General features: G+C 42.0%; 2 protein-coding genes across 4 annotated transcripts; both read left to right on the forward strand.

Moving 5' to 3' along the window:
• Nucleotides 1–2,382: 2,382 nt before the first annotated feature.
• On the forward strand, nucleotides 2,383–7,775 carry LOC121959151 (serine/threonine-protein kinase LMTK2-like). 2 transcript variants are annotated; one of them, XM_042508348.1, is made up of 5 exons: nucleotides 2,383–2,460; nucleotides 4,447–4,856; nucleotides 5,010–5,095; nucleotides 5,179–5,251; nucleotides 6,451–7,775. In XM_042508348.1, the coding sequence occupies exons 1-5, from the start codon at nucleotides 2,450–2,452 to the stop codon at nucleotides 6,609–6,611; spliced, it is 741 nt and encodes a 246-aa protein (XP_042364282.1). In that variant the 5' UTR covers nucleotides 2,383–2,449; the 3' UTR covers nucleotides 6,612–7,775. The 2 variants fall into 2 exon arrangements, with proteins under 2 accessions (XP_042364282.1, XP_042364281.1); XM_042508347.1 differs by having other exon boundaries at nucleotides 4,447–5,095.
• Nucleotides 7,776–10,088: 2,313 nt separating this feature from the next.
• bhlha15 (basic helix-loop-helix family, member a15) lies at nucleotides 10,089–11,885 on the forward strand. 2 transcript variants are annotated; one of them, XM_042507854.1, is made up of 2 exons: nucleotides 10,089–10,199; nucleotides 10,748–11,885. In XM_042507854.1, exon 2 carries the CDS (start codon nucleotides 10,812–10,814, stop codon nucleotides 11,370–11,372), a length of 561 nt encoding a protein of 186 aa, XP_042363788.1. In that variant the 5' UTR covers nucleotides 10,089–10,199; nucleotides 10,748–10,811; the 3' UTR covers nucleotides 11,373–11,885. The 2 variants fall into 2 exon arrangements, with proteins under 2 accessions (XP_042363788.1, XP_042363787.1); XM_042507853.1 differs by having other exon boundaries at nucleotides 10,089–10,194.
• Nucleotides 11,886–11,897: the final 12 nt, after the last annotated feature.

Raw genomic sequence — 11,897 nt, forward strand, 5'->3', positions numbered from 1 at the left:
TTTAAGTCTTTTTCTCTTTCTCTTTTTAAACAAAACTAATTCATTTTGGGTCTGTTTTTCTTTTATATATATTTTATATATATTTTAATGATTTTAATCTTGGGTGTGGGTGTGTTTTTTTCTACTTTTTTAAAAAATAATTTTGAATTTTAAGGCTTTCCCCATGTTTTTAATCATTTAAAGTTTTGGGTGTTTTTTTTTAATTAGAATTTTGAGTTTTGTTTTTTTTTCCCTATTTTTTAAAAAATAACTGAGTGTCGAATTACTTTTTAAAGACATTATGAACTTAAATGATTAGAAATTTATAACTGAAACATACACAACAAACACGTCAATTAAAACATTGTGGAGGTTTCAGATTGTGAGATGCTGCACATCAGTCATTATGGCAATGTGAAAATAGACTGTGTCAGAGCAAGTAAAGCTCCCGTTCTGCAGCATTAAGACTTTCAGCTCCACACTTCTATCACAGCCTCACATATAGCTGTAACTGCTGAACACTAAAACACTAAACTGTGAGCATTCAGACCTGACATGGGTCCATGGTGACACAATGCATTGCAAGAGGATTGTGCAGGAAGTAACGGTAAAAGGAAAGTGAGAGTAAGATATAAATTGAAGAGGAATCACCATCTGTCCATCTCTGTTGCTCCTTTCACTTCTCCCTGTTGTGAACCAAAGTTGGACGTGTAAGGTGGAGCTGAGAGATGGGCCGAATGGTTATATTTTTTTGTCTCCTCCTGGCAACAACATCCTGATGCTGTCTGAGTGTGTGAAGCAGAACTCCAGCATCAGTGATTTTGTTGCCAGGTGGATGACCATAGCAGCTGACCTTTGTTTAAATATGCCTATGGTTGGTATGGTTTTAGTTTTTGCATTGATTTTAAGATTATTTTATTAGTTTATAAGGCACTACATGACCTTGCAACAGACTACTCAGAGGGGCTTTTAGTTTATGGACCAGGAAGGCCCATCAGATCCTCCAGCGTTTCTTTTTTTTTTTTGCCATTTCACAGAGTACAACTAAAACATTTGGTAATTCTGCTCTTAAGGCGCCCCAAAACACCGTGACGACATGCTGGAGGATCTGAGAAGAGCTGAACATTTTGATACTTTTAAATTAAAACAAAAAACCTTTTAGTCTGACTTAGTGTCTTATTGGGCCAGGGGCCCAATGTGTTCTTTCAAGTGGCTAAAGTGATGAAATTTGTGACTTCAGTCTGACTCAAGTCCGAGTGATGTGACTGGAGTCCTCATCTGTGCAGAGAACGAGAACTGCTGTGGTTCTGCTCTCAGCCTGTAGAGGGTGACAAGTTTCTCTGCTGCATCCAATTGGATCATGCAAAAAAACAGACAGGCAACATCACATCACATCAAAGATCACTGAAACACTGGGAAACAAGCTCTGGGAACACACAGGACCTCTTGGCGCAGGACTTACAACAAACTACATACCAAAGACAAGACATTTCTAGGATTTTAGGACATTAGGGGCTTGGCTAGGACCTCTGATAAGGGGTGTGGGGAATCCTCCACTGGCAATTTTTTTTATAAACAAGTTCTATTTTGATGCTTTTTATATTATCTGACCCCTTATGTATACTAAAAGTACAAAAACAATTCCCACTGTGAATCACCTCATTTTTATTCTGAGTTAGAAAATGGTTGGGGGGCCAACTGGCACCATGTCGGGGGCCAGATTTGGCCTGCAGGCCGTAAATTGAGTATCACTGTCATAAAGTCATGCAACAAGGTTGTACGTTGTTGCATAACATTTCACCAAAATTCAGGAAATTATGTGTTTGACACTCAAAATGTATATGTCCTGTTTTAGCTGAACAGCATCCAGCACATTGTTGTTTGCATTAAGTATGATGTGCATATTCCAAAGAACTGCACAGTAACTAATGTCTGTGTGTCACTGTGACGTCCTTTCTATCATCCAGGCTCCAGATGAGTTATTGATCTGTGTGTTGCAGTGTGCTGCTGCAGAGAGGCCAACAGCCTGCAGTGAGAGAGAGTGAGCTGTATATGTGAGCTCTCTGTCCTCACATCCTTCCTCTGATGTGCTTCCCTCATTTCATTTCCCCCCTCGTTCACTAAATAATCCCCCTCCCTTCCTCTTTCTATCTCCCCCCTCTCTCTCTCTCTATGTCCATACGTTAAGCCCTTCTCTGTCGATGCAGTATATAAGCCAGGGGAAACGAGTGGGGCATGCAGGATGGAAGGTAAGAACAGAAATATGCTGGCATCATACAGAGAGATTGAAGTGTGTTGCAACACATGTTGCAGCATCATGATGCAGCAGGACTCTGAAGCAATGCACACATCTGATAACCAGGTTCCTCTCTTTGCTCTGACAGAGTGCAAACACTGCAGGGATGATGGAGCTGCGCTGGTCATTTCACTGGATGGTCTGAATTCTAAAAGGAGCTGCAGAGACAGAGGAATGAAGAAAAGGTATGATTTTTGAGTGTGTTTATGGTGGTGGTGATAATCCGTGTTTCCCCTAAACCCCTCCACCTGTTTCACAGCTAGGTGTTAATTTACCTGAAACAGGGCAGATTACAGGCGGTATGGCCTGCTGCATCACTGTGTGTGTGTGTGTCCTTTAACATGGTTTACGTCACAGCAGCTGTGAGTCAGCTCCTCTCTTCCTCTCCTGAGTCACTCGTCCAGCGGTCGCCTGGTTACTGCAGAGTGCTCAAAGTTTCCTACTGCGTCTTTGTCTCCGTGGACGGACGGGCCCCCATATTTATTCAGGCTCAGGACTGAGTGGACAAATAATGTTTGTGTGTGTGTGTGTGTGTGAGTGTGTGTGGCTGACAAATCAGTTTAAGTACATCCTGTTATTGTCTGCGCTCTGCAGCTGACCTCTGAACATGTCCAACGGATTCAAAAGACAAGAAAAAGAGGATACTGATATGATATTTGTTTAAAGGAAAATGATCTTTACACAAAGACTACATATGCTTTTAGGTCAAAGTGTCACCATCCATAGCTATGTTGATCTACCCTTTTTCCAGACAGTCATCTTAAACATGTAAGCCCCTGGTGTTGTGCATACTAAGACCAACACCACTGACTGTGGTTATTACAATAATTGCAGAATGCCAACGATACCTGGATGTTCTACTACATCTGGTTGGATTTTACAGTATGCAAGCCGGCATGCTTTTCTGGCTATTCTTACCCACAATTCTCTGCAGCGGGAGATACATAACATATTGACCGCTGACTGACAACTGACAGAACATGTAGTTACTGGGCTGACCTCCCACCTGTGCCAAGTTTGGCAAATGGAGTTTTACTTGACCACCACTGAAACAGATATATGAGACAGAGGGTCAAAGTTCAGGGTACAGCGTTATAAAGAAGTGGTGTGTCCCAAATCAACAGAATATGATTTATAAGGGCAGCCACAGTATCTATTAAACAGAAAAATCAAAAGTATGTGATTCGGGATGCACACTGGATGAGGTCCATCTGAGTGAGGAGTATCAAATATATGATATGTTATCCTTCTGCTCTTTATGTTCCCGGGATGCTGCTACCGTGATGTCAACACAAGCACATGGTGTGATGACGTGGCACGTGGTTATGTTTAGGCAACAAATGTACACACTGTCAATAAACACACATGCTGCCACAGATGGTAAGGATTAAGAGAAGGAGGCATATCGTAATGTGCAAAAAAAAAAAAAAATCCCATTCAGAAGTGAACACCAGACTCATGCATGAAAATCCAGGGTTTGTTGGACCCATCCACCATCCCTCCCACCTGCCCTATAGGCCCCCTCCTGCTCCTTATATTACATTGTTACCGGCAGCGTTTCGACCTGATGCCCTTCTGGGGTGTATCATGATGCTGTCCATTCACGTATTAGGCTGATGCAGCAGGTGCCATCCGGCCCTCCGGTGGCATATATTGACAGCACGACCTGTATGTCTGTCTATGTTTGGGGCATACATATCATATGGACGCAAAAGGTGCCTTTTGGTGTTGGGATTGTACACCGATAGCACTGTCAGAGTGGCGGTATTTGAAGAGTTTGGAATGAAAACAGTCTGGAAATATCCAAGTATATAATCTCACATCTCAGCCTTTTTTACAGCAGACATTTGGACCTGTCACAACAGGAAAAGCACATCATATGTTACTAATAACTAGTACAATTAAAGTGAGCTGAATGAAATTCAGCCATCATTACCATTCATACCTGTGCTGTTCCTACTGCGACATGTCACACGTCCTGATAACTGCAGGATACAATAGAATAGAAAGACTTTATTCATTCATCTGGTGAGGGAAATTGTTTTGGATCAACAGCCAGAGTTTAGTTTTAGTATACTGCCATTAGATTGATTTTCTTTACTTGTTGGTTACAAGACAATGAACAGAATCAAGTCCCATCCGTGAGTGATCATGAACTATCATTTTTACAGGACTGAAGAGCTCCAGCTGTTGATGTCCTCAGGTCACTCGATCCACAAAGAGCTGCAGGTGATCAACTGCCTCCTGGATCACACAGGAGGTGCAGCAGCCCGTCAGTTCTGGAGGAGCAGAGGCTGCAGGTCAGGCTCTGTAAGACAGACACCAGCATCCTCTGAGGAGAATGCACGTCTTTCATCAATCACGTCTTCTTTATCCTCTCTTGTCTCAGAGGACGCCCCGTGGACGAGACTCATTTTAAATGTGCAGGACATTTTCAGTCTGATCGGAATTAATTTAAACATCGTGACCCAGCAAGATCCATATCATAGCTTTATCATTTTCTGTGATCAGGACCTACCAATAAAAGGTCTGGGGGACATCTGCTGCACAGAAGACTGTAGGACGTCTTTAGGGGATACCGGTTGGTATAGCTGTGACAGCAACGCTTTGAGTGATTTGACAAACTTCACTGCCCACAGTCCCACCATAAACATCAACAACTCCAACAGGAACCAACATGATCTGGTTGTCAGAGACAGTTTGAACACCTCCTTTCAAATCTGTGACACTCTAGGACGATCATCCGTGAGGGACAGGACTGTAAAGAAGAGGAAGAGTGTGTCCTTTGATGATGACGTCATGGTTTACCTGTTTGATCAGGTACTGTCCTCAGGGCTTTCACATTTGAAGGTTAAACACTTCCTCTGCTTCCTGTTTGATTTCAACTCTTACTATATTCTCAGGACAGTCCCACTATGGAGCTGCACCCTGAGGCCTGCACAGTTCTGCCAGAGGACACTTTAGAAGAAGACAGTGGTATGATACCAGTGATTTTTTTGTGTTTGATTCCAGTCTGTGCGTGCTGAGCATTTATACTGCATTGTGTCACAGCCCAGCCATTAGGCTAATTGGGAGACACACAAGTAAATTACAAGTGAAGAATATTAATATTAATTAAAATAAGTCAGACAAGTTGCATTAATAGAAATCTATACAGTCAGTCATGGTCGGAGTGAATTGGTAAAAATGTTAAATCTAGGGAGAAGGAAACAAAAGGCACAAAGCAAAAAAGTCTGCCAGCACAAACTGGCTGCTGATTTACAGAGCACACGGGGCCCAGGTGGGTCTTATTTCACTGATTGTACTCAATCAAGTGTGCAGCTCTGGAATGAGAAAACACAGCAGGAGCAGATGAAGCGTCATTATTGGTGCAGATTAAACTACCCGACAGTAAAGAACATGCTTCAGTTATGGCTGCATTTTACCATTACTTTCCATTCATCTGCTGTGCGGTATCTCAATTAATCAATTCATTGTTTTGTAAAAAACAAGTCAGACAATACTGAAACATTTAATCCAGAGCTAGAGGTAACATCTTCAGATAGTTTATTTCATCTGACCAGCAGTACAAAAATCCCAAGCTTTTCACTTTGTTATCATATTTGACAGAGAAAACATTCAAGAAGCATAGAAACCTGTAGCTAAAAAAAATGCCAACAAAATTCTTCCATTATTAAAATAGTGGCCATTTAATGTTTTGTCAACTGACTAATCTGTGAATCAACTAATAACTGCAGCTCGACTATAAATTGAGGTCCACCTCAACTTGTTTCACCAGTAACAAGTTGCTCAGACATTAATCATCCGGAATAATTATTTAATGAAACAATACACAAGTTTACTTTTGACAATTCTTTTCTGATCAATTTTATTATAATTTGTATACCAGGAGGGTTAGCCCTATTGTACTCTTACAGGTGACAGGTCATTAAATCATATATTTCTTGGTGATTGTAACATTTAACCTGAAAAAATCAATATTTTAAATCATTTGATGGCAAAATCAACAAGTGTAGAACTGTATATTTGCTTTGTTTATGTTTCTAACTTCTTCAAACTGAAACAAACTAACAGTGTAACAAGTTAGGGGGCGGGTGAGCAAATGGTGATGTTTGTGAGCCCCGCTGAAGGGCTTTTGGCTCTGTGTTGTCTCTAACTGTGTGTTTTACCTGCAGGCCTGGAGTGGGACGACGACTTCTCAGTTCTCGAGAAAATCAACAACAGCTGCCATTTTCACTCTGTCACACACTCTCAGTTTCCTCTGTCCCGACGTCTCGTTCTGTCCCAAAGCTGCCTGTTCCTCACTCATGTCACTGAGGCAGACCTCGAGCTGTGAGATAATTTGTGCACATACTGAGGTGTAGGTGCTGATTTTTGTGACACAGCGGGGTCAAACTTTTGTCAGGCAGAGGCGACCTCACTGTCACCATGGCCCGGTTAGGTGTTGTTGTTCTATCAGACAGACAGTAGCCTCGACCTCGTCATGGAAAAACTGACTCATCTTCAGGATCCTCTTCACCTCCCCCCTCCTGTTTTATGATGAGTCAGGGATTTTAATGGCTTTCTTTCTCTCTCTGACCCAAATGGATTCAGAACACCTGTCGTCTGTGACATCACAGCCACGCAGGACGGTGTGACGGTGCATTCAGCTGCCACTGTGATGATGGGATCAAAACAACCTGTTGCACAACAGAGTTGGTTCCCGTCCAGACTGTGTCCTTGGACCGGAAATTTCAAACAGAAACAGAAATACTGTCCATTCCAGTAAATGAAATTTAATAAATGATCATTTGATCATAATGTGTTCACCAGATTCCAGCTTGGTGGTGTTGTGTTGTTTGTGGAGTTAGTTTAACTCAAACATGGCATGGTGCTTGTGGAGTTGTGTGTTTGCTCGCTTCATTACTGAAGTGTGTTGAGCCCTGAATTTATCAGTGACTCTGTGGCTGAATAAATAGACTGAGCCTTCAGGGCCACCAGAGCCACAAACTGAACAAACTCACAGTCACAGATAATGTTTCCACACAGCAACACCACCACCACCAGCAGCTTCGGTTGATTAGATACAGTGTACCTGCACCCACACACACACACACACACACACACACACACACACTGTTCAAGGACACCAAAAGCTAAAAAAGTTTGGCTCTCTGGAGGTGGGAGCGCCACACCTGCACATTATTGTTGATGTTATATGCTTGTGATATTCTAACATCAGTCGTCTTGTGGCTGAAACTATTGACCACGATCATAAAGTGTTCTTATTTTTAATTATATAGGCTACCAAAAAAGTTTGTTTTTATTATTGTCTTGGGCTTCAGCCCTGTCAGCCCTGAATGTTATTTCTATATATATATATCCCTGATCGCAACAGGCTTATATTTGGGACAGGAATCTAATTATATGGGCAAGGCTTTTAATTCTTTTCACATAATTTTGTTGCTTAGCAAAGATTGGAAATTCAATCAAGTTGTTTCATTAAACCTCTCTTTTTTTTTTGCATCTTTCTTGTTTATTCTGCCAGTATTACTTCTTTTTTTGGTGCTCATGGTTTCAGTAAAATGAAATGAATGATTGAATAGAGAATCTTATCGAGCTAACCATGTGTGTGGCATGTCCATACAGACAAAGGTTTAAACACTGATATTTTATCTAAGCAGCTCACTAACGTTGTCTCCAGCGGGTAGCCTGATTTTATACCTCCTGAGAACTTCTATAAAAAAGAACTGCATAGCAACAGGGCCACTAATTGAGACAGGCCTTTATTTGTCAAATTGCGTAGCCACAACAGGCTAGTAAAAGGGTTTTGGCATCTAATTGGGTCTAAGCTTATATTTGACAAATATTTACCAAAATTTAACAAATACTCAGATCTAATAATCTGTCATTCTGTGCATCATGCATTAAAGCCCTCAAAAATAACATAAAATTATTGATCAAAATTATATTTTGAACTGTTTTTGCAAATCTAGTTAATGCATTTTCAATCGGATGCTAACTATTTTTTAATAGTAAAGATATAAAAGATATAAACTATATAAGATAAGATATAGATATAGATAAGATAAGATATAAAAGAATAAAGATATAAAAACATAAGCCTCGAGATTTTAGAGACCGTGGGGTGCTTTTGATGAAACCATGCTGATGAATGGTCCGTCAGTATATATGATGACCCCACCCTGTCTGACTCCACTGTGGATCACAGCAGGAGAGGGCAAACACTCCCAACCGCCTACAGTTTGAGCCCCTTGGGTCAAACAGAAAAAGCAGAGTTACAGGTACTTAAGATCACAAGAGGGAGCGGGGCGTGAGAGTGATTATTCAAATTAAGGTTCATTATGTTGCATGTTGTTGTTTGTTTCTTTAGTTTACAGTAGTTTGATCTACATTAAGCTGTCATTACAAGAACAACAGTGCTTGCACAGTTGTTTCAAACTGGTAAAAAAGTAAAGCTGTTTGCTGCCTCAATAAACTGAGGTGTAGCCTGGAGGACTGTATTCAAATGAGTGGAAGGTGATAAGTAAACTACCATGGAAATTATGTTAACTGCTTCAACTTAAAGGACAAGGAACGCTCTTTCACTGTCTGACTCCTAAATACTGTTTCACCCTTGCTGCTGCACACCAAGGAAAAAGGATCAAATACTACTGAAGTACTGTGGTGAATCACGTTTAAAGTCAGTGACAAATGGTCAAACATCTCTGCTTTTTTTTTACACAGCAATAAATAATACGTGTAAGGAAAATACCTGTTTATGTTATGCAAATTATCTGCAATAAAGTTTATTTTAAGGAACCTTATTTCCATTGAACCACACAGTCAATCATGGCGGTAATTTCATACTGCTCAAATCAAACTTTTTTTTGACTTGTGTGCTACTAAGCAACTTTGATAGGTATGAACATGGCCCTGCCTCCAATGCTGTCTCTTTACACATCCATGTATTATATCTACATACAGAGCAGACCCTCCTCCACAGAGCCCACCATGTTTGTACAGTAGCCCAGAATAGACAAACCAAACTCCAGCTCTCCAACCTCACCTCTGATGCCACTACATCCTAAACAATGGACCACTGCTGCTCTAAGTGGGGCCCGCAGGATAAAGTTAGCCCACCATAAGGTTCTATTTGGCTCGTCAGATGTTTTGAGCAAAAAAAAAAAAAAAGAAATTAAATCATTCATTTCTAAAAACAAGGAAATGATCATATAACTCCTTGTTTATGCTGTTGTTTACTTGTTGTGAGGTAAAAAACAAACAAAACAAAACACTCTTTATAAATTATTTTTCATAATCTCTTCTTTTCTTTCTTTTTTCAAATTGAATTTTCAAGTAAAAAAATCTTGTAGTTTTTACTAATTTCTTGCTAGTTTTTTTGGTCATTTCTTATTTTGTTCCACATTGCCTCCTTCCCATGTTTTTGCAAGAATTTAAACCAATTTGTTGGTCTCAAAGGGTTAAGTTTCAGTTTAGAGACCTTCCAGGGGCCCCTTCAAGTCAATTTTTGGATGCTAGACTTTAACTTTGAGTATTTTTATAGAATAGTAGAGCTACTTTTAGCATTATTTCACCACCTGGGCTCACAAGTAAAACTACATGTTATGAATTCCCTTTCTTTTCATGTTGAGACTAAAATAATATCGATAGTAATGTAGAGTTGTAGTGACAGTGAGCAGCAGCAGGCTGTGGGCGGAGCTCACAGCTGAGGGAGTAGACTCGCCCTCTGATTGGCTGAGCAGCGCTACGTGTACATCAGTCAGCTGCAGGTAGCTCGCATGTGACAGTTATCTGCGCGCGTGTGTGTGTGTGTGTGTGAGTGTGACTGCTGCTCTCTTCTGTAAGTGATGGTGGTTTTTGTGAGCGGCTGTATGGTGACGAGTTCTCCTTAAACTCTCAGCAGGAGGAAAGTTAAGGTAAGGTAAGGCTTTTTATCTTTACTTTAGCTGTTTCCTTCACTTTACTGGCTGCTCTGTGTGTGTCATTTACGTCCAGTCAGTCACACTGTCTCTGATGTAAAGAGAAAGGATAGTAATGGAGAAAAACTATAAAAGAAAACTGCTTTATCTTCAAACTTTGAGCAGTTTGAACACAGGAGCATGTTTAATAATGTGTTTTAAAGGAAAAAAACCCTGAACTACAGCTGCAGCACATTTCAACATCATGACAAACTTGTTCACTGATGAACATCATGTTTTGAAGCATGTTAACATGTGCTGGTTAAAGTGAGAGTTCAGTGGAGGTGATCTGGCTGAGTGCTGGGCTGCTCTCTGTGTTTTTGTGAGTGTAACCTTGAGGTGATCATTATCGCAGGGCTGTGGTAGATTAACACACCAACATCATGTTGCGGGCTGATTAGATACAACAGGATGTAGAGCTGTTTGAACTGGACAGGAGCTTTACCTGCTCACTGGGGCAGAAAACAGTTTGAAATCATGTTTGAGTGTTTCTTTGTCTCTCCTCCTGTAGGCCTGTTGAAGCTGTGAGATCTCCACCATCAGAGAGAGAGGACGGTGACGGAGGCAGCAGAAGGATGAAGTCCAAAGGGAAGGCAGTGAAACTCTCCAGGAGGACCTGGTCTGACCCCGAGCCTGAACTGGAACCAGACACAGAGCCGGGCTCCAGTGAGCAGGAGGGCTCCGAGGCTTCAGTCCGGATTGGCGGCTCCTGGAGGGGGTCACTGAGGGCCGGGGAAGGCAAGCGTCCAGGAGGTGGAGGCCGTCGGCGTAGGCAACGCGGCTCCAGCAGCAAGGAACGCAGCGTCCGGCGACTGGAGAGCAATGAGCGTGAACGCCAGCGAATGCACAAACTCAACAACGCCTTCCAGGCACTGCGAGAGGCCATCCCCCACGTCAAGACCGACAAGAAGCTGTCAAAGATTGAGACACTCACCCTGGCCAAGAACTACATCAAGGCCCTCACCACCATTGTGGTGGACATGTCTGGGGCCTGCCTGCCCACCGGCGGGGGTGTCCCTTCAGAGGCCAGTGCTGCCAAGCTGCTGCAGTGCTACCAGCATCACCTGGAGGAGGAGGGGGAGGACGACCTCACCCAGTACCTCACCCACATGCACAGCTTCAGCCAGGGCAGCTAACACAGGCTGAGGTGTGCCCTGCTGCAGGAAATGAGAAACCCAAACTTTTCTAACTTTATGAAGAATATTTGAGACCCGACTACCAAGCAGACACAGAGACTGCAGACTGGATGCTGGTGATGAAGATTCATTAGTTGTACTCGGAGAGGAAGGGCTCATTCTGTCTCTTTATCTGTCGTCGAGGCAGAAACTTGTTCTCTTTTGTGTTATCTTGTGATCTCCTTGTGTGCTTTCTGTTGAGAAACCTGCTGAGCGTCGCCTCCAGTCACAACTGTCACATCCAGGAGGAGCAGAAAGGCAGTGGCAAGACTAAATATTGAAATGTTTAAAGTGTGTTTGCTTAAAGTTTTCTGACAGACTGTGCAGCTGTTGGCTGGAAGGCACAGATGATGTTTAAAGAGTGTTTTTGACTCTTGGCGTGTGTGTGTGTCTCACTGCAAGACACTGGGGTGAAAACAGAACAGCAAAAAACTATTTGGGGAGTTCTTCTCAATAAACATGTTTATTTATTGACGAGGACTGTTA

The sequence above is a fragment of the Plectropomus leopardus genome, chromosome 19, assembly GCF_008729295.1.
Source record: "Plectropomus leopardus isolate mb chromosome 19, YSFRI_Pleo_2.0, whole genome shotgun sequence".
Taxonomy (NCBI): Eukaryota; Metazoa; Chordata; class Actinopteri; order Perciformes; family Serranidae; genus Plectropomus; species Plectropomus leopardus.

Excerpts from the sequence above, each read along its gene's own strand:
- LOC121959151 (XM_042508347.1), top strand. Across the intron at positions 5,096-5,178 it reads TGGTTTACCTGTTTGATCAG|GACAGTCCCACTATGGAGCT; the intron begins GTACTGTCCTCA and ends CTATATTCTCAG. Across the intron at positions 5,252-6,450 it reads CACTTTAGAAGAAGACAGTG|GCCTGGAGTGGGACGACGAC; the intron begins GTATGATACCAG and ends TTTTACCTGCAG.
- bhlha15 (XM_042507854.1), top strand. The coding sequence starts at position 10,812 with ATGAAGTCCAAAGGGAAGGCAGTGAAACTCTCCAGGAGGACCTGGTCT.